This window comes from Corticium candelabrum, chromosome 12 (assembly GCF_963422355.1).
Source record: "Corticium candelabrum chromosome 12, ooCorCand1.1, whole genome shotgun sequence".
NCBI classification, from domain to species: domain Eukaryota; kingdom Metazoa; phylum Porifera; class Homoscleromorpha; order Homosclerophorida; family Plakinidae; genus Corticium; species Corticium candelabrum.
The window spans coordinates 5576866-5600006 of NC_085096.1; the positions used below are offsets into that span (position 1 = coordinate 5576866).

General features: G+C 41.7%; 4 protein-coding genes across 6 annotated transcripts; 1 reads left to right on the plus strand and 3 right to left on the minus strand.

The window, feature by feature from the left end:
• Window positions 1-860: 860 nt before the first annotated feature.
• Window positions 861-2509, minus strand: LOC134188082 (uncharacterized). Its single transcript, XM_062656272.1, has 3 exons — window positions 2379-2509; window positions 1514-2297; window positions 861-1452 (listed from the first exon to the last, which is right to left on the minus strand). Exons 2-3 carry the CDS (start codon window positions 1900-1902, stop codon window positions 1416-1418), a joined length of 426 nt encoding a protein of 141 aa, XP_062512256.1. The 5' UTR covers window positions 1903-2297; window positions 2379-2509; the 3' UTR covers window positions 861-1415.
• Window positions 2510-3047: 538 nt separating this feature from the next.
• LOC134187834 (uncharacterized) lies at window positions 3048-9513 on the minus strand. Of its 3 annotated transcripts, none has more exons than XM_062655997.1 (6): window positions 9186-9512; window positions 5620-5745; window positions 4006-4077; window positions 3806-3850; window positions 3562-3658; window positions 3382-3499 (listed from the first exon to the last, which is right to left on the minus strand). In XM_062655997.1, the coding sequence occupies exons 1-6, from the start codon at window positions 9286-9288 to the stop codon at window positions 3460-3462; spliced, it is 483 nt and encodes a 160-aa protein (XP_062511981.1). In that variant the 5' UTR covers window positions 9289-9512; the 3' UTR covers window positions 3382-3459. The 3 variants fall into 3 exon arrangements, with proteins under 3 accessions (XP_062511980.1, XP_062511981.1, XP_062511982.1); XM_062655998.1 differs by having other exon boundaries at window positions 3386-3496; window positions 9186-9513; XM_062655996.1 differs by having other exon boundaries at window positions 3048-3658; window positions 9186-9496.
• On the plus strand, window positions 6760-8486 carry LOC134187903 (uncharacterized). Its single transcript, XM_062656076.1, has one exon. It carries the CDS (start codon window positions 6771-6773, stop codon window positions 8349-8351), a length of 1581 nt encoding a protein of 526 aa, XP_062512060.1. The 5' UTR covers window positions 6760-6770; the 3' UTR covers window positions 8352-8486.
• Window positions 9514-18982: 9469 nt separating the features above from the next.
• LOC134188334 (zinc finger MYM-type protein 1-like) lies at window positions 18983-21730 on the minus strand. The gene is made up of 2 exons (XM_062656530.1): window positions 21512-21730; window positions 18983-21446 (listed from the first exon to the last, which is right to left on the minus strand). Exons 1-2 carry the CDS (start codon window positions 21610-21612, stop codon window positions 19088-19090), a joined length of 2460 nt encoding a protein of 819 aa, XP_062512514.1. The 5' UTR covers window positions 21613-21730; the 3' UTR covers window positions 18983-19087.
• Window positions 21731-23141: the final 1411 nt, after the last annotated feature.

Below are 23141 nucleotides of genomic sequence, written 5' to 3' on the forward strand. Positions count from 1 at the left end.
CTCGTCCGACGACATTCCGACGTCGATTCTGCCATTGTGCATTCACTCTGCGAGCTGCAACACAAACCGTCACACTGACAATGTACGAAACGAAACAACGCGACGACGAGCCGACACGCCGATCGACGCGGCGCATCGCACAAGACAAAGAATGCAAACGAGAAACGATGCAGCGAGAAATGACAGATACAAGTAAGTTTACCTTCACAATAATTGGAATCCAGCGCATGCGCTAACTATATATCACACTCCACTGGGTGTCTGTATGCTGCGTCTGGTCTCTTTTTAATATAAAATAAATTTTATTTTGCAAAAGACAGTTGTATGTCTGCATGTGTTTGCTGCACTATCCCTATGTGTGAGATCGAATGGTCGAAGTGTGATATAAATATGGGGAGTAAATATGTGTAGCTAGGCCAAAACAGATGCAGCAGTGTGACCAGACACTGTGCAAGCCAATGTCCAGCATACCTTCACGTGGTGGCCTCTGAGACAGTTGATGCAGCTTGGTCATGTATCTGTATGCAGCTGACAATCTCAGGTACAATGCAGACATGAAACTATAATACAGTAGATTACTGCTGTGCTGATTTCATAGTAACTAGTCTTACACAGCTAATCTTCTGCATTATAAACTACATACTGCATCGACTCTGGCAAATGCTGGAATGTCCTTCGTGTATCACAACAGTCGTTCTTGTCTCCCAGAACTTGTTTACTCATTCAAAACAGGGTTTTGTCTTATTCTTTAAACCCCTGTTGCTATATGTAACACACAAACCATACTGAATCAATTATTGCTTTCTCGTGCAATACAATTTCACTAGACATCCGCATGTCAAGAGGTCACCAGGTTAGACAGCTGCCTCAGGAAGAGCAACAAGGAAGACAAGTTTTCAACCAATACTCAACATAGAAGGCAGGCCATGTGGATTGCAACCTGTCCCAAAGTGTAGGTGTTCCACGGTTGCTGATTGATTGATATTGTTTGCATTACAAAGTGTGCTCCATCCTGTACTAAAACCTATTGGGCTAAATGTCTACTACACATACAAATACAAATTAAATAAGAAGCATAACTGCTTTGTCCTTGACTGTAACTCATTAGCAATACACTGTCAACTGAGTCAACCAAATCTACCGGACAAAATAGTGCAAAGCTGTTCCAATGATAGAAACAGCAAATGCTAACTAAAATGTGGTATATCAAAATAAATGTACAAAACGTACAAAGTACAACAATACCTTTTTACAGCAAGGAAACATATTCTACCAACTGGTAACCAAAAACTTCTTCCGCTTATAGTCTGCAACCAATGTCACATATGGTCTTTATCAGTAATTGGCAACTGGCTTTGCAACCAAGTTGGTTAGTCCACATGTCTAATGCCTTTCAATCCTTCATCAGCTCCCAGCTAACGATTTGCTGTTGTCTTTGCTCGAGTCCAATACCTACAAAATAACCCAGAAGGATAATGGACTGATGCAATCATGCTGAAAAACTCTGAACAACCAATTCGGTTTGGTGACGACCGTATCCTTCAATTTTTCACTCTTCTGAGGGAATATTACTGATCCGGCGTCATCCAAATACACCAGAGCCGCACGCACTTCTTTCTCTTCAGAGATACGACACAATCGATTGGCCAAAGCCAAGATAACATTGACACTAGACAAGGCACTGCCCATCTTCTCTTCTAGACCATCGCAGATTTTCTCCAGCACCGCCCAAGTCGCTGGTATCAAAATTTTAAATGACACAGAATTTGTCACCTTTCCAATGACTTGTTTCACTGCAACTACACCCGGATCTTCGTTTGGAGATTCTGGATCGGACACCGAGTTTTCAACACGGAAAAACCAATCATCAGGCTGCTGGCTTGGTCGGTAGATGTGCTCCATAAATTCCTGACCAAAAACTTCTCAGACAGAAATTTATTCTGCTTCTCTATCATTTCTTCACTGACTTTGGCCATATGTGTTCCAGTCAAAAACATAATCGGTGATGCGCATGCCAATGACTTGTCAAAAGAATCAATTAAATGGTGACCCTCAGCTCTTGACAAGAAAGTCGCAGATCCCCATAAAGACAAAGCATCGTAATTCTTTTCGATCCACATGTTAGGAATCGGAGTTTCTTCCGAGTCGAGGAAAGAACGGTGGGACAATTATCGGGCTTGTTATCCACGTTATTTCTCGATTCTGTAGCACTCAATCTTGCAGGTGGACGAGATTATCATGTCTTCGTTCAGCCATACGTTGCTAGCATCTTCCATTCCGTTGATAATTCGTCATAGCTAGATAGATAAAGATTGATCTCAAAATAGACAAACCTACTAATATACGGACACACGCAGATAGTCACGTGTTCATTGGACATGTTCTCTGCTGATGAGCCGGCACTCTATGACAGAGAGTGAACGCTGAAGAGTTCAATGTGAAGTATTTGCTCTCGACGCTGTCACACTTGAAACAAGCAGAGATGATGAGCAGGTTTCAACGAACCAACACACACACCTACAATAACACACAACAAGACACAGCTGTAGCACACAAACAGATGAAAATGACACACACAACTTCCCGCCTTTTTTCCATTTCAGACATGAGTGCACCCTAAAGTCTGTTACAACGCCGAGCAGCCCAACAAACGACCACGCCTATTCACCCACCAACCCAAATTGTGAAAGCTAGGATGGGTTGGTGTCACGTAAAGACTGCCTTTGTGTGTTCTCTTGTGTGAGAACTTGCTCTGCAAGTCAACGTCATCAATCTAGAAAAAACGACGACTTCTACGCTTATTCAACACAGACAAACGAGTACACCTTGGGTGTACTAATGTGCTCCATCTGCCGGCGACATGTTCTGGAAATAACTAAGTTTTAACTTCTAACGCGCGCTAGCATCCTTAACCTTGGAGTCTCAAATAGCCGCGCAGCCTTAAAGTGTTGTAAAAATTTAATTAATTAATTAATACGCCATTGTTTATGTCCGATCACGCAAATAGGACTCGCTAACATTATACTGCACGCGTTTTCGGTGTCTGTCTGTCTTGCTTTCAATCATTTTCCTTGATTTGATGCAACAAACGAAATATACAATTCCAGTAATACGGATATCATGTTGAACAGAATCTCGATAAACTATTGTTTACAGATATTATTGTTCAATTTGATTGATAGCACATCGCTATACTTTACAGCGCGGTTACAAATAAATTTAAAATTATGACATAAAGATATGTCCCTAAATCAAAGTCACGTGACACATAATTACCTTAATTATTTGTTTGGATAAATGAGTTCTACTACATCATAACCAAATATATCACATGCCTCCTTCCTCAAACGCATCTCCAAAAGCGTTTGAACAATCAAGTGACAAGTAGCTCTTCTGCCCATTGCGTTTCTCCATTCTTCTAACATGGCTTTAGCACGCAAGAATGGATCTCTGTATTTATCAGTGATGACGTCCGTTCTGTTTGTAGGAAACATATCTGCTGACAGAAAAGACCCGAATTTCTCCCAGCTGTGAGATATTTTATGAGCAACTCTCACTAACAGGTGAGAACTCAACTCATCATCAAGACTACATGCTTGTGACTGTTGACGAACTCCAGATGTTAGAGTTGACACACTTGAATCAGCAGATTCACTTTCTGAAATAGACAAGAGATGTTTCAATTACACCATTTCAGACATTACATGATTCATAGCTATAATAGACAATCCTCATATTCACTACATGCTACTACTCAACTGTCAATGTATACAGTAAAACACCAACAGGAAGACAACAAACTCACTCGTTGTTTGTTCATCTTGTTGTCTATCACTTCCAGTTTCAATATCTATAAGGTAACATCGATCATATATTAACCATCAACATCACAAATAATCAGAGCTCCGCGGCAAGACAAGCACAGATATGTGAGCAGACATAAAAGACACACCGTTGGCCTTGTTGCTATAGACTTTATTATTTAGATAAATATATGCTGAGTACCTTGCTGATGATCACGAGTCTGTTTTGCAACGGCAGCTTGCTTTTCCTTGCAAAGACTCAGGTTCTTCCTTGCTATCCACAATAAGCCACATAATATTACTTTATATATTTCCTATCACTTCTAACTATACTATGTGACAACACAACATGCAGCTGTTGCTGACTAAGCAGGCAATGTTTGATTAGGAATGATAACACTTTCTTTCCACATACTTTCTTCATCCTTCTTGTCATTTTAAACTAAAAATAATCTTCTACAAAACCATTAAAGCTTCAATATAAATAAACAAATCTCCCACTAGCTATCCACCCCTCCCCATTATATCCCAATCCACTTTGAACAAACACCAACAAAAACATGACCAACACAAACAAACCACACATGTCATGCCTGAGCTAGAGGTGTAACTAATGGCCAGTGGACAATGAAGGAAAACCAAATAAACAGACAAAACTTCTTGCCTAGCCAAGATGAAAGAGTGGATTACCTGTATTATGTGATTACACTAGAAACACATTTGATGCGCATTCAATGCAGTTCCCAGCTGTGCATTCAATGCACATCCAGCCATTTTTCACACTAAGAGTCATGGCATAGGCATGACATCATGTGTAGCTGTCAATTCCCATTGAATCCAGTTGGACAGACAATTGGACAGACAATGAGCATTCAATGTCGCTTGAAAAGGCATGAACATCTACTGCTCCTTTACTCAATCACTATGAGTTCACTGAGCTGAGAACCAGCTGTGTTTAGCTGTCACAGAGCCACAGATTGGGAGTTAGGGGAGGGGCAGCAACCTAGGTGTTAATTAGTTGATTGCAGAGGCTGCTCATTTGTTTGATATTATCACTGACTATCATATATATCTTATCATGTTTGTTGATTACCATATTATGGTTAATTAGACATAAAGGAAACACAGATGTCCAAGTCTTCAATATTCTTTGTACACCTTCCTTTTGCTAAATCTACATTCTCATATTCCTAATCTTCACTTTATCTCTGCTTGTGACAAATCACAATACTTTACCACAATGTCTGTGCTTGTAAAATAGAATGTGATGCTGAGGTCTCTACAAATGTTACACTTGATAGCATTGTCTGCAAGAGAATATGCCAACATTAAGCATCACACAAAGTTTAGTGTGGAGACAGCCTCTTGTTTGCAGCAGTTAATAGTAACGACAAGAAATAAACATTCCACAACTGAAACACATCTTGATAGTGCAAGCAGTTTGACAGACAAACTGAAAATATAAAGACAAGGTCTCTACACCAGGTAGCTTCCATATCAGAACATGTGACTAACATAGCACTTCCTAACGTTTACATTCAAATCACAATAAAGTCACAGTTTTCAAATTTGTGTTGCAAGTTCAATCAGTCTATTCTATCCAAAACTGGAAGTTATACAAAAAAGCAGTGCATTCATAACTTAATTAATTAAAAAATCATTTACAACTTTTCTATCACCATAAACAACCATTATCTATTTTGTATCCTAATCATGTTGTTTACATATTGCAAACTCAATACAGACTTGATTAATTCAATGAATAAGCAAATGATAAAATGATATCAAAATCAGAAAGTTGGCTGTTACAACTAACCTGTTGCAATACTGGCTTCACGACCAGGCCCTAAATGTTTCTCGATTTCAAGTTGCTCTTCGTACGTCTGACTGGCATCACGGTATTTGTGTTGGTCCTTCAAACTCCTTGCTAACCAACTCAAGGCTAAAATAGAAACACACCAATCAGTCACATCATCTCTTCCAGTCATCTTCTCTCTTCCCAGTCTGTCAGACCCTCCCAACATCTTCACTGTCAACCAACCCAAACATTAAATATAGTCCAACATCTAAATGCTAATCCTCTACAATATGCATGATTAAAATATTGCTGTACTACTTTAACATTCTAACTATTTGTGGTATTAATAAAACAGTGACTACCTGACATACTGATGTAATAATGAAAACACCAGCAGGGATGCCAATGCCATAGTGTGCAATCAACAGGGTATGACTTCATTGGATTCAAAGTTCAGTAGGACAAATACACAGGCAGACTGCCATATACTGCACGTGCAAACAAGATATTACAACTGACTCAAGAATGAAGTTTTATCGTGCAAATTCATGAATCAAGTACAAGTAAAAAGCCATTTTGTCGTCACAGTGTCTACTATGCAAGTAGATACAGCAGTGACAAACAGACATACAGACAAACAAACAAATTGACAAAAGGAAAGGCAGACAGACAGACCAACAGACAGACAGAGTCAGTCAGACAGTCAGACAGTCAGTCGGTCGATCGGTCAGTCAGACAGACAGACAGACAGACAGACAGACAGACACAGACAGACAGACACACATACAAACAGACAGACAGACAGACACACACACAAAGAGACAGACAGACAGACAGACAGACAGGCAACCGAGTGTGGCACTGAGCTGATTGTCCATCACATTGAGCTACTCCTCCAGCACAATCCCGACTGGGTTGTATTAAAATCTGATGTCAGAAATGCATTCAATTCCATCAGCAGACAACAGATGTTGGAGCAAGTGGTCGGGTCATTTCCAGATATCTTGAATCATGTAGCTCAGATGTATGGGAGGATCAGCCCATTGGTATTCATGCAAGGTATCACTCCAGTTACAATCGAATCTGCAGAAGGGGTCCATCAAGGCGACCCGCTGGGGCCAGTTCTATTTGCCACTGCCATTCATTCTGTTCTAAAAGATCTTCAGGAGATGCATCCGAAGGTTCGTATCTTGGCATACTTGGACGACGTCTTTGTACTGGGTCACCCTACGGATATTCAGTCTGCCTTTCAAGATCTGAAAAAGTCTTTTTTTGCCATCAACATGATCATTGCAGATTCAAAGTGTGAGATCTACTGCCCTTCTACACGTGATCCTGTTGAAGGCTTTGACTGCATACCAGTCACTGATGATGGAGCCATCTTTCTTGGAGCACCCGTAGGCACACCTTCATTTGTTGCCTCCTCTTGCTCGAACATCGCAAAGTCAAAATTCTTACTGTGTAACGAACTTGTTCAATTGGGAGACATACAGAGTGCCATGCTCTTGTTGAGAGGCTCTCACGTCCCTTGCCTGAATCACTTGGCACGCTTAGTTCGTCCTGAGTTGCTCACACAAGCAGCTTCAATTCACGACTCTCAGACAAGAAAGACATTTTGCCATCTACTTGGGTTCAACGAGATTGAGGACATGCCTTGGCGCCAAGCTGTTTTGCCAATTAGACTTGGTGGCTTTGGCATGACTTCGTTGGCTTTTGTGTCGCAGCCTGCCTTTGTTGCATCCTGGGCTCACGCCATTGTGGAACTGCCTCTTCGTTTTCCAAGTCTCTTTCCAGCTGTTGACAGCCTAGTTAATTCAACTACTGGGGCTCTTAGTAACGCCCTGACCCAATCTGTCCCTGATGGAAAGCATATTTCCGAATATCTGACATCTGCAGGCAAAGTTCAGCATCAGCTATCCATGTCATTTGCTCGCTGTGAGGCAGAAATCTTGTTCACAGATGCACCCACAGCCCGAGATGCAGCACGACATCGATCTACAAAAGGAAAAGGAGCTGGTGCATGGCTGAACGCAATCCCGACTTCAGAAGTGCTCGCACTAAATTCTTACGAGTATCGTTTAGCGTCCTTGCTGAGGTTGGGCTTGCCCATTCCACTTTCTGACTGGATGACAACATGCAACTGTGGTGCCTCCCTGGACAGCAGTGGGTACCATCTGCTAACATGTAAAACCGGTGGAGGGCCAGTTTGGTCGCACGAATCGCTTGCATCAGTCTGGTCTGATTGCCTGCGGGAGCTGCACATCCATCATCGAAGGGAACCGAGGCATCGGTATGCCAATTCCAATGACCGGCCAGACATTGTAGCCTTCGACTCAGACTCTGGGTGCAATGTGGATCTGGACATAGCTCTAGCACACCCATGGAGCTCGGACATCTTCCCTAGATCTTCGGAAACAGATGGCGCCGCTGCTGAGAGAAGAGAGGAGAGAAAAAAGTCAAAATACGAGAAGGAATGTCTACCAGGTGGAACTGCTGTCAGTCTCATTCCTCTGGTTATGGAGCATTTTGGACGCTGGGGTGTCATGGGAAGAAACTTCCTGCAGAAACTAGCAAAGAAATCATGTGACGAAATTGGTAGACCAAACGCTGCAGAGTTCCTTGACTTTTGGCGAAAAAGATTCTCACTTCAGCTGCAAAAATGCAATGCCAAAGTCATACTGAGGAAGATGGCAAGCTTGTCAAGTGACACAAGTAGCGCTAAGTACTCAACCCAGTTCTTTAGCCACTAGGCTGACCTGGGTTATCTTTTAAGTTAAGTTGTTACTGTTTTTAGTGCTTTTTCCTGTGTACTGTAGCACCTAAAACATTATGTCATTGCCTAGCACTCTTTGTATGATAGATGAATGTTTGAAAATATATGTGATTGACAGACAGACAGACAGACACAGACACACACACACAGACACACACACACTACATTAAACAATGAAGAAAGCAATACAGTGCAAAGCCTCCATGTACTATATCTTTGCAGCTTGAATGAAGTCAAAGCCAAGTAGAAGAGTGTGAGAAAGAGACTGACATCCAGTCACGTACAGAGCCCAGACCACTAAAAGCTATACAAGCACAACAAACAGAGTGGTTTGGGTGGAGGCATGTCTAGTTGAGAACCACATGATTACTGTAGTGGATTCACGACAATCTTGTTCTGCCTCAGTGCATTGCCTCAATCAGTGATCACGTGTTACATCTTTCCTTAGCAGGTCGCTTGGTCCTACCCATACATGTTATTATACCTAGCATTTCCACAGGTCGCTAATTAAAAGATAACATAGCTGCCCTTATCTCAACTCCCAACTGTTTGATATCAATAAACTACTACGTGATTACATCAAATTATTGATGTAACAAACCAAGTAACCCAAACTCTACCATACTAAATTGATCTGCTGTCTTCACAAATGTCCAAATTCATAACAATACTGACCAAAAGATTAACAAACACGCAACATACACAGAATGAATGACATACACCAACTGATATAGACTTACAGTGTGTTCACTATTTAAACAATTTTACAAATGTACATTATCTTCAGCAACAATACAATCATGACTCTTACTGGCAGCAATGGTGGAATTGTCGATAGGAAAGGCAGTCCTCTTGATACTTAGAGATTCACTAAGCAGTGCTTCACCTTTGTCAGGACTGCCTTTCCTGACCATACACTCGCCCAACTCATGTAAAGCTGCAAAGAATACAAACCCAACATGTCAGTCACACTGTACAACATTTGCACACAATACTGTTACTCAATATTTGTAAACAATTACAACAAACAATAATAAATAAACATTACTTTTACACACACATACACAAATGTACACACCTTATAACTTAATTAAATATTTAACATCTCATACATATAAATATGTATATATGATGAGACAAACTAGAAATAGTCATACCAACAAACAAGTTATTTAAAAGAACTGGAAACGTCTAGCAAAGTGCAGTGCTACATCTAAGCTGTTTGAGTAAGGCACAACATCCTGCCTAACTTTCTAAAGACCTGTACACACTAGACACTGGATCAGGATCCAATCTGAATTCAATCGTGATCTGTTGCATCCACACATGATCCACTTTTGACTGATACAGACCAATAGCAATAAATACAGATCCGCATCTAGAGGTGGTTTTGATCCACATCAATCATCAATCCAGATCCGTTCAATTCAATTCTGTATTGCAAGTGAGCATTGACCTTCATGTACGTTAGTGTACAAGTCGTGTGCACCAAAGAGGCAACTGCTCTTGTGTCTAGTTGGGCCCAAGAAATGCAGAGCTAGTTGGACTTGATAAGTAGACGTTTGACATACACAAAACATCACGTCCACTATTTCTAATACATGTACACGTCATACACAATAGGGTAGAGATAATGTTCCAAGACTACAGTGTGGACGCTTGCAATCTAGATCTGATTGCAATTGTCAGGATCTAGATTCTATACAAATTAGTTTCTGTACTAGTGTGGACATGAATTTAGTGTCCCTCCCCCACTATGATCACAACATGTCCCTTAAAAGTTTGTGAAAAATATACTAAAACTACACATAAACTAAGGAATAAATAAACATTACTAAATATGACAAACAACTGTTAATAGAATAGATAAATAGACAATTAGAGTAGAAAACTCTCAATCTAAAGTTACTGTAAATTAATTAAATAAAGTACATGAAGAGCTAGAGACACAACAACACGACCGTCAATGACTCATCTCTTCCAGTCCTAGTCTCCCTTCACAGTCTGTTACACTTTCCCAACAAGTTCACTGCTCAACAGAGACTACAGACTAGACATAGTACATCTAAATAAAAACTCATTACAATAGACTGATAGACAGAAACCAGACAGACAGACAACTAACTGACAATGAGACAAAATGTTGGCAAACAATTTGTGGTAAACAGACAGACAACACAGAGACAGAAGACACACATGCAGACAAACAACCAGACAGATACACAAGCAAACAGTTGGTTTATTCATCCTTACTCTAGGGTGCATCTATGACCCCTCCCAATACAGTCTACAGTAGGCAGACAGACAGACAGACAAACAATCAGACAGACAAACAGAAGACAGACAGACAGACAGACAGACAGACTGACAAACAGACAGACAGACAAACAGACAGACAGACAGACAGACAGGCAACAAGCAGACAGTCAGACAGATAAACAGACAACTAGTCAAAAAGAAAGACAGTAGACTAATACCCCATTTACACGAGCACGCATGGTGAGCCAAGCCTCACCAGCCCGGTATTCCAGCCCATGTTTACACAACACACTCAGTAGAAGGAAGCCAATGCGTGTCATTAACGTGCGTTGGTTACTTGAGCTTGACAAAAGACAACTCGTGTTAGCTCACGTTTGCAATGGACACAAGCCAAGCTGCTCACATTTTTTCTCTACGGCTTTACAACAGTCATATAGAGAATGCGTAAGACACATACGAGACATCGTACTATTTATACGAGACGTAGGTCTATCGCTAGTCGTACCAAATGAGCATGCACGGCTCGTTTTCCAGCAAGCTACGCGTTTTCACAATGTACTTGACACAAGCCAGCCCACACTGGACTGGCCAGTAATACTGAGCCTAGCTAGCATGGCTCGGCCCGCGTTTACACAAAGCCGAGCCAGCAAGGGCTTGCCCACTTACGAGTGCTCGCGTAAATGAGGAATAAGAAGCAGACCGTACCATATGCAAACAGAAAGCTACGCACACAGCTTGCCATGGACGCAAGCATGCAGGCAGACAGGCAGGCAGTTGAGCAACCAGGCAAATGAACGAGCAAATCAGCTGACATGCAGGCACTCAAAAACACAGCTATGCAAACAGGCAGGGAGACAAGCAAGAAAGCAAGACGACAGGCACGGAAGCAGCTATGTAGCCAGGTAGACACTCCAACAAACAGGCAACAGGCAGGCAGGCGAGTCAACAAGCAAGTGGGCAGGAACGCAGTCAAGCGAGTAGGCATACATACAGGTCAGAAGGAAGGTCAGTATATGAGCAAGCAATGAGACATACAAGTACAAAGAATATACAGACACCACAACACATGCATCCACACACAAACAAACAAACAAACAGACAAACAAATGTGTACACGGGTACATGCAGTGACCAAAGTAGAAACATGGCTGATTACATAAAAGAGAGGACATGAGTCAAGACCCCTTCAACAAGTCACTAGCCAAACAGACAGACACACAAACAGATAAACAAACAAACAGACAACACAAAAACAAATACACCCAATGATTTTTAATAAAAATTTTACTAGCAAACAAATGTCATTTTGTTAACATCTAATGCTTACATCTACACAATGCAGGAATCCACACCATGAAACATAACACTACACATAAACTAAAGAATAAATAAACATTACTAAATATGACAAACAACTGTTAATAGAATAGATAAATAGACAATTAGAGTAGAAAACTCTCAATCTAAATTTACTGCAAACTAAAAAAAGAAACATGAATGTGCTGTGTAGTATCAATACATGCAACCACATTATACTTAACACAAACACACAATACATACTTCTATTGCTTAATTCATTACTAAACTAAGAAATAAAATTAAAAATTTAATTTATGGTAAGATAAAGCTCATAGTTACTCACTCGCTGCAGTAGAGTCTTTGTTGTTCAAAGTACGTTTCAGCATAAGGGCTTCTTTTAAAACCCTCAATGCATCTTCCAGCTTCCCTTGCTTACTCAGACATGCTCCAAGGTCATGAAGAGCTAGAGACACAAAAACACGACCGTCAATGACTCATCTCTTCCAGTCCTAGTCTCCCTTCACAGTCTGTTACACTTTCCCAACAAGTTCACTGCTCAACAGAGACTACAGACTAGACATAGTACATCTAAATAAAAACTCATTATAATAGACTGATAGACAGAAACCAGACAGACAGACAACTAACTGACAATGAGACAAAATGTTGGCAAACAATTTGTGGTAAACAGACAGACAACACAGAGACAGAAGACACACATGCAGACAAACAACCAGACAGATACACAAGCAAACAGTTGGTTTATTCATCCTTACTCTAGGGTGCATCTATGACCCCTGCCAATACAGTCTACAGCAGGCAGACAGACAGACAGACAAACAATCAGACAGACAAACAGAAGACAGACAGACAGACAGACAGACAGACAGACAGACAGACAGGCAACAAGCAGACAGTCAGACAGATAAACAGACAACCAGTCAAAAAGAAAGACAGTAGACTAATACCCCATTTACACGAGCACGCATGGTGAGCCAAGCCTCACCAGCCCAGTATTCCAGCCCATGTTTACACAACACACTCAGTAGAAGGAAGCCAATGTGTGTCATTAACGTGCGTTGGTTACTTGAGCTTGACAAAAGACAACTCGTGTTAGCTCACGTTTGCAATGGACACAAGCCAAGCTGCTCACATTTTTTCTCTACGGCTTTACAACAGTCATATAGAGAATGCGTAGGACACATACGAGACGTCGTACTATTTATATGAGACGTAGGTCTATCGCTAGTCGTACCAAATGAGCATGCACGGCTCGTTTTCCAGCAAGTTACGCGTTTTCACAATGTACTTGACACGAGCCAGCCCACACTGGACTGGCCAGTAATACTGAGCCTAGCTAGCATGGCTCGGCCCGCGTTTACACGAAGCCGAGCCAGCAAGGGCTTGCCCACTTACAAGTGCTCGCGTAAATGAGGAATAAGAAGCAGGCCGGTACCATATGCAAACAGAAAGCTAGGCACACAGCTTGCCATGGACGCAAGCGTGCAGGCACAGACAGGCAGGCAGTTGAGCAACCAGGCAAATGAACAAGCAAATCAGCTGACATGCAGGCACTCAAAAACACGGCTATGCAAACAGGCAGGGAGACAAGCAAGAAAGCAAGACGACAGGCAAGTAGACAAGCAGACAAAAAGACAGGCACGGGAGCAGCTATGTAGCCAGGTAAACACTCCAACAAACAGGCAACAGGCAGGCAGGCGAGTCAACAAGCAAGTGGGCAGGAAGGCAGTCAAGCGAGTAGGCATACATACAGGTCAGAAGGAAGGTCAGTATATGAGCAAGCAATGAGACATACAAGTACAAAGAATATACAGACACCACAACACATGCATACACATACAAACAAACAAACAAACAGACAAACAAATGTGTACACGTGTACATGCAGTGACCAAAGTAGAAACATGGCTCATTACATAAAAGAGAGGACACGAGTCAAGACCCCTTCAACAAGTCACTAGCCAAACAGACAGACACACAAACAGATAAACAAACAAACAGACAACACACAAAAACTAATACACCCAATGATTTTTAATAAAAATTTTACTAGCAAACAAATGTCATTTTGTTAACATCTAATGCTTACACCTACACAATGCAGGAATCCACACCATGAAACATAACACTACACATAAACTAAAGAATAAATAAACATTACTAAATATGACAAACAACTGTTAATAGAATAGATAAATAGACAATTAGAGTAGAAAACTCTCAATCTAAATTTACTGTAAACTAAAAAAAGAAACATGAATGTGCTGTGTTAGTATCAATACATGCAACCACATTATACTTAACACAAACACACAATACATACTTCTATTGCTTAATTCATTACTAAACTAAGAAATAAAATTAAAAATTAAATTTATGGTAAGATAAAGCTCATAGTTACTCACTCGCTGCAGTAGAGTCTTTGTTGTTCAAAGTACGTTTCAGCTTAAGGGCTTCTTGTAAAATCCTCAATGCATCTTTCAGCTTCCCTTGCTTAATCAGACATACTCCAAGTTCATGAAGAGCTAGAGACACAAAAACACAACCGTCAATGACTCATCTCTTCCAGTCCTAGTCTCCCTTCACAGTCTGTTACACTTTCCCAACAAGTTCACTGCTCAACAGAGACTACAGACTAGACATAGTACATCTAAATAAAAACTCATTATAATAGACTGATAGACAGAAACCAGACAGACAGACAACTAACTGACAATGAGACAAAATGTTGGCAAACAATTTGTGGTAAACAGACAGACAACACAGAGACAGAAGACACACATGCAGACAAACAACCAGACAGATACACAAGCAAACAGTTGGTTTATTCATCCTTACTCTAGAGTGCATCTATGACCCCTGCCAATACAGTCTACAGCAGGCAGACAGACAGACAGACAAACAATCAGACAGACAAACAGAAGACAGACAGACAGACAGACAGACAGACAGACAGGCAACAAGCAGACAGTCAGACAGATAAACAGACAAACCAGTCAAAAAGAAAGACAGTAGACTAATACCCCATTTACACGAGCACGCATGGTGAGCCAAGCCTCACCAGCCCAGTATTCCAGCCCATGTTTACACAACACACTCAGTAGAAGGAAGCCAATGTGTGTCATTAACGTGCGTTGGTTACTTGAGCTTGACAAAAGACAACTCGTGTTAGCTCACGTTTGCAATGGACACAAGCCAAGCTGCTCACATTTTTTCTCTACGGCTTTACAACAGTCATATAGAGAATGCGTAGGACACATACGAGACGTCGTACTATTTATACGAGACGTAGGTCTATCGCTGGTCGTACCAAATGAGCATGCACGGCTCGTTTTCCAGCAAGCTACGCGTTTTCACAATGTACTTGACACGAGCCAGCCCACACTGGACTGGCCAGTAATACTGAGAATAGCTAGCATGGCTCGGCCCGCGTTTACACGAAGCCGAGCCAGCAAGGGCTTGCCCACTTACAAGTGCTCGCGTAAATGAGGAATAAGAAGCAGGCCGGTACCATATGCAAACAGAAAGCTACGCACACAGCTTGCCATGGACGCAAGCGTGCAGGCACAGACAGCCAGGCAGTTGAGCAACCAGGCAAATGAACGAGCAAATCAGCTGACATGCAGGCACTCAAAAACACAGCTATGCAAACAGGCAGGGAGACAAGCAAGAAAGCAAGACGACAGGCAAGCAGACAAGCAGGCAAAAAGACAGGCACGGAAGCAGCTATGTAGCCAGGTAAACACTCCAACAAACAGGCAACAGGCAGGCAGGCGAGTCAACAAGCAAGTGGGCAGGAACGCAGTCAAGCGAGTAGGCATACACACAGGTCAGAAGGAAGGTGAGTATATGAGCAAGCAATGAGACATACAAGTACAAAGAATATACAGACACCACAACACATGCATACACACACAAACAAACAAACAAACAGACAAACAAATGTGTACACGTGTACATGCAGTGACCAAAGTAGAAACATGGCTCATTACATAAAAGAGAGGACACTGGTCAAGACCCCTTCAACAAGTCACTAGCCAAACAGACAGACACACAAACAGATAAACAAACAAACAGACAACACACAAACAAATACACCCAATGATTTTTAATAAAAATTTTACTAGCAAACAAATGTCATTTTGTTAACATCTAATGCTTACATCTACACAATGCAGGAATCCACACCATGAAACATAACACTACACATAAACTAAAGAATAAATAAACATTACTAAATATGACAAACAACTGTTAATAGAATAGATAAATAGACAATTAGAGTAGAAAACTCTCAATCTAAATTTACTGTAAACTAAAAAAAGAAACATGAATGTGCTGTGTTAGTATCAATACATGCAACCACATTATACTTAACACAAACACACAATACATACTTCTATTGCTTAATTCATTACTAAACTAAGAAATAAAATTAAAAATTAAATTTATGGTAAGATAAAGCTCATAGCTACTCACTCGCTGCAGTAGAGTCTTTGTTGTTCAAAGTACGTTTCAGCATAAGGGCTTCTTTTAAAACACTCAATGCATCTTCCAGCTTCCCTTGCTTAATCAGACATGCTCCAAGGTCATGAAGAGCTAGAGACACAAAAACACGACCGTCAATGACTCATCTCTTCCAGTCCTAGTCTCCCTTCACAGTCTGTTACACTTTCCCAACAAGTTCACTGCTCAACAGAGACTACAGACTAGACATAGTACATCTAAATAAAAACTCATTATAATAGACTGATAGACAGAAACCAGACAGACAGACAACTAACTGACAATGAGACAAAATGTTGGCAAACAATTTGTGGTAAACAGACAGACAACACAGAGACAGAAGACACACATGCAGACAAACAACCAGACAGATACACAAGCAAACAGTTGGTTTATTCATCCTTACTCTAGGGTGCATCTATGACCCCTGCCAATACAGTCTACAGCAGGCAGACAGACAGACAGACAAACAATCAGACAGACAAACAGAAGACAGACAGACAGACAGACAGACAGACAGACAGGCAACAAGCAGACAGTCAGACAGATAAACAGACAACCAGTCAAAAAGAAAGACAGTAGACTAATACCCCATTTACACGAGCACGCATGGTGAGCCAAGCCTCACCAGCCCAGTATTCCAGCCCATGTTTACACAACACACTCAGTAGAAGGAAGCCAATGCGTGTCATTAACGTGCGTTGGTTACTTGAGCTTGACAAAAGACAACTCGTGTTAGCTCACGTTTGCAATGGACACAAGCCAAGCTGCTCACATTTTTTCTCTACGGCTTTACAACAGTCATATAGAGAATGCGTAGGACACATACGAGACGTCGTACTATTTATACGAGACGTAGGTCTATCGCTAGTCGTACCAAATGAGCATGCACGGCTCGTTTTCCAGCAAGCTACGCGTTTTCACAATGTACTTGACACAAGCCAGCCCACACTGGACTGGCCAGTAATACTGAGCCTAGCTAGCATGGCTCGGCCCGCGTTTACACGAAGCCGAGCCAGCAAGGGCTTGCCCACTTACAAGTGCTCGCGTAAATGAGGAATAAGAAGCAGGCCGGTACCATATGCAAACAGAAAGCTACGCACACAGCTTGCCATGGACGCAAGCATGCAGGCACAGACAGGCAGGCAGTTGAGCAACCAGGCAAATGAACGAGCAAATCAGCTGACATGCAGGCACTCAAAAACACAGCTATGCAAACAGGCAGGGAGACAAGCAAGAAAGCAAGACGACAGGCAAGCTAACAAGCAGGCAAAAAGACAGGCACGGAAGCAGCTATGTAGCCAGGTAAACACTCCAACAAACAAGCAACAGGCAGGCAGGCGAGTCAACAAGCAAGTGGGCAGGAAGGCAGTCAAGCGAGTAGGCATACATACAGGTCAGAAGGAAGGTGAGAATATGAGCAAGCAATGAGACATACAAGTACAAAGAATATACAGACACCACAACACATGCATACACACACAAACAAACAAACAAACAGACAAACAAATGTGTACACGTGTACATGCAGTGACCAAAGTAGAAACATGGCTCATTACATAAAAGAGAGGACACGGGTCAAGACCCCTTCAACAAGTCACTAGCCAAACAGACAGACACACAAACAGATAAACAAACAAACAGACAACACACAAACAAATACACCCAATGATTTTTAATAAAAATTTTACTAGCAAACAAATACCATTTTGTTAACATCTAATGCTTACATCTACACAATGCAGGAATCCACACCATGAAACATAACACTACACATAAACTAAAGAATAAATAAACATTACTAAATATGACAAACAACTGTTAATAGAATAGATAAATAGACAATTAGAGTAGAAAACTCTCAATCTAAATTTACTGTAAACTAAAAAAAGAAAGATGAATGTGCTGTGTTAGTATCAATGCATGCAACCACATTATACTTAACACAAACACACAATACATACTTCTATTGCTTAATTCATTACTAAACTAAGAAATAAAAATAAAAATTAAATTTATGGTAAGATAAAGCTCATAGTTACTCACTCAGTGCGATATCTGCTTTGTTGTTCAAAGTACGTTTCAGCTCAAGGGCTTCTTGTAAAACCCTCAATGCATCTTCCAGCTTCCCTTGCTTACTCAGACATACTCCAAGTACATCAAGAGCTAGAGATACAAAAACACGACCGTCAATGACTCATCTCTTCCAGTCCTAGTCTCCCTTCACAGTCTGTTAGACTTTCCCAACAAGTTCACTGCTCAACAGAGACTACAGACTAGACATAGTACATCTAAATAAAAGCTCATTATCTACAACACACACACACACACACACACACACACACACACACATACACACACACACACACACACACACACACACACACACACACACACACACACAGACAGGCAAACAGACAGACAAGCACACAGACAGATAAACATACAACCACACAAAAAGAAAGACAAGTAAAGACAAGGAGGCAAGCCAGCACACAGCCGGCCAAGGGCGTCACATGGGTCCCAAAAGTGGGGGGGCGCAAATTTGAAGCTGAGATATGTGACGTAATTCATGGCGTCATATATATTAAATTCTTTTTAATATCAACATTACAAAAAGTTTACTAACTATTGTAGAGGAAGACGTCTGTCACAAAGAGCACCAAATTGTGAAACAAGATCATCAATATTACTCTCCAGTTCCTTAGCAATGTCGCATTCGAAGCACATCAGAGCAAGGGACCGGAGGCGCTCGTCAGCCATCCTAGTTCGCAGCCATGATTTTAGTCGCCTTAGAGCAGAAAACGACCGCTCTGCAGTTGAAGATGTAGCAGGAATGCAGAGAAACAACTTGAACAGTTTGAAGACTTGGGGAAACAATTCTGTGCAACGGAGAGAAACAAACTGACGAGCAAGAGCACCTATGTTGCCGGTCTCCACAACGTCTTTAGAAAAGTGCAGTTTAGAATAATTGTAAAATACTCTTATTTCAGACGTGAACTGAGTGTTGTCAAAGTCACCTGTGTAAAAGTGTAATATCTCACTCACAAGCGACTGATCTGGCGCCGATAACGAGACTGACTCGGACAACAACTTCTCAATTCCACAGAACACACGGTAATCTTTGCTACAAAAGCGTCGAGTTAGGTCTGATACCATGATATCCAATAATTCATAATATGCTTGTCGATAACGTTCTTTTGGTGACAGTGGCTGATATTGGGTCGTGCTTCGTTCGTCAATTCGGTGAGAAGGTCGACGAGCTCGAAGGAGAGCTGGTGGAGTCAGGTTTTTTGCTTTACTCTCTTTCTCCGATGACTGCCAGAAATTCTCAAAACTTTCATTTGTTCTGAAACTTTGTAGAGTAGCAATGACGCTATCAGCTGATCTTTTTGCTGCCTGAAGATCTACGTTCTCTCCCTGCAGGTACTGGGATAGATGAGAGATTAATCCTAGTAGAGTGTCTAGAACGGACACATAGAAGAGAAAATTGAATGAAGATACAACAGTCAGTAAACAGTGAGCTTCACTTCCGATCGCAGCATCGTCAGAGAGTTCGTCCAGAGCAATCAGAATTGATGCAAACTGTTGCCTAACAGTATGGACTGCTGCGTGCCTGGAACCCCACCTAGTATGACATGGTCGTTGGAGTACTGCTTGCGGGCCCTTTCCTTCGTTCTGTCTTCGTTGCACATCTTGAAACTTTTCATGTCTCTTGGCTGATCCTTCAAGTAAATTATAGAGACTGGAAACAGCACCTAGAACGTTTCGCACATCTGTAACGTTCTCGCAGCTGTTTTGAAGACTGAGGTTCAATCTGTGGGCATGGCAATGCACATATCCAGCTTTCTTCTCGACCTCCTGAAGCCTGGTAGCTAAACCTGAGTGCTTCCCGCACATGCTTGACGCTCCATCATAACACTGTGCCCGTACCATAGACATTGATAGGCCCGTCTCAAGCAAAACTTGCGTCAGTTGCTGAAACAGACTTTCTCCGTCAGTACCTTTTAAAGGCCAAAATCCAAGAAACCTCTCCTCTACATTCAGGCTGTCTGTTACAAACCTTACATTGACAGACATTTGTTCTACCCTTGATATGTCTTGTGACTCGTCACATATTAGTCCAAAGAAGCCGCAGTGTTTGACAGCTGTCGTAATTCTCTTCTGAATGTTAGATGCAATGAGTTTCAACATGTCGTTTTGGCTTTTGGGGCTTACGTAGTGAAAGTTTCCTTCCAAATGGCGTTTTAAGTCAGGGCAGTACCGTGACAGATATTCAAGAAATTCCAGCAGATTTCCTCTGTTGTGAGAATCTTTAGATTCATCGTGGCCTCTCAATGGGATGTTTTGTCTTCCCATTAAAAAAATTACTTCAAAAATTTTACGTAAATTGCGTCTGTTCAGCTCTACTTGTGTCTGGTAGGCTGTACTCAACTGTTGCATAACACTTCCTCTGGTTGCATCCTGCTGTTGGCTATTCTTCCACACTCCAACATTTGAAATATGACTCAAAGATTCCTCGTGACGCCTCATGTCAGCTACTGCTGACTTCCACTTCCTGAAACCTCTACTCACGAACGCTTGGTCTGGACAACCTTGTTTATCCAGGTTATGCTTTACTGTCAGCCGACAAGGAAAGCAGAACGCGGAATCCGCTGCAGGGCTGTACTCAAGCCAGCAAAATTGTGTGTACCAGTGTGGTTGAAAGGACCTATTACAAGTGCCAGATTTCGTCTGAGGAAATTTCCCATGCGGCAGTTCTTTTGCACAAGGTTGATACGGGCCATTGGTCACAGAACAAGCAGTTGGACCTCGGCAAGGATCAAACGCATGACACACAGAATCTTTCGGGCCAGATTCACTAGCAGTAGTACTAGTAGAGACAGTCACAGTCACGATAGAACTAGCTGTATCGTCGAACCTTGACGTACAAAAAGATGACAAAGACTTGGAGTGAGACGACTCTGGCTGCAGGGAAGTTCTTGATCTAAAAAATTGGCGTGTTACTTTTCCATTTCAAATTCAACAATCCGCGATACGTTGTTAGTGGACCTTAGAAAGGTGGTAAGGAGTTTCTGTCCTTTCCGCTTTGTGTTCTTGTCGCTGCTGAGGCTGACAGAGCTGCTGCTGTGACAGCTGTCTCCCGCTGACATTTTCCGTATCCGGGTGCTTTAGCCTCGATTTCCAGGCAGTCCTTCATAGCAGTACTACATCTATGCTGAATCAGCTAATTTAGCTAAAGACAAGCTACACTTCTGTTTAATTAACGTTGAAAATAGAATTGAATCAAAATATAGCAAGCCGCGCCCTAAAAAAGTGGGGGGGCTAGCGCCCTCTCTAGCCCCTAAGACGTGACGCCCTTGAGCCGGCCATGCAAGCACAAAGACATGTGGGTAGTTGAGCACACAGGCAAACTGCAGGCGAGTACACAAGCAGACATGCAGCCACTCAAAAACTCACCCATGCAAGAAGTCAGGCAAGCAAGCAAGAAAGCAGGACAGTAGACAAGCAGGCGAACAGGCAAACTGACAAGCAAGCAAGCAGCTATGTAGCCAGTTGAACAGTCCAACAAAGAGACAGACAGGCAACAAGCAGAGAGACGAGCAAGCGAGCAAGCATGCAGTGAAAAAGCAGGAGGGCAACAATTTTAGTTCCACAACTAGTTAATATCAATAATAATCAATAAATTATTAACTAATTAATTAATAAACAAATGTTGATAGAATAAATAAATGTACACTTTTAGATAGAAACCTCCAATTTATTATGTAAATTTCTTTTATACTGTAATCAATTACAATAGATATCGACGTTTTATATTACGTTTACAATGACCAAGCCAATAGAGACCGACCAGCCTAGACAGGTGTTCCCAACAAGGTGTGAATCGTTGAACAAACCAGCATGCATTTACAGTGCTTGTTTAGAAGGGAGCCAAGTAGGTGTGACTCATTGTCACGTGTCCTTGTCACGTGGTAAAACATGAACGTCACAGCAAATGCTTTCCGTGTGTTCTTTTTGAAAGATGGCATTGGCTGTGTAGACAAAGTGGCTCATGAGACTACAGACTACAGGCAATGGAGCTATTCTTTACAAGCGTTTGCAGTCTAGGAAACGAGCAATGCTACTCACTGCTCTTGATGATGACTGCTGTGTCACAGTTTGTGTCCCTAGAACAAGACAAACAATGAAAATGGATGCAATGACTCGTCATCAGACCATGCCATGTCCAAGAATACATAAGCTGTGCATGCCTTGTCCATATCCGAGTGAGCCATCCAGCATACTCCCGTTAACATGGCTCAATAAGACCATGCTGCACCAAGCCAGCTTGCTTGATTTTAATGAGCTCAGCCAGCAAGCTCCAACCACTCCCAGCTTGGCCCGGTCACATTTACACTGGCATGTTCGACCAGCAGCACTGAGCTGGTGTGGTCCCAACCTGGTTGAATGTGCCAGTGTAAACGAGGTATTATAGTGAGAGGAACTCATAATAACGAAAGCAACAAATATGATTATCTGAGATACTTACTGGTAGCAAGATTTGATTTATTTCCTGGAACAAGATTTCTTTGAATATTTAGGGATTCAGTCAGTAATCTGAATCCTTCCTCACACTGCCCTTGTTGAGTTAAACATACCCCCAACTCATGAAGTGCTGTACAAACATAAACAATAAATA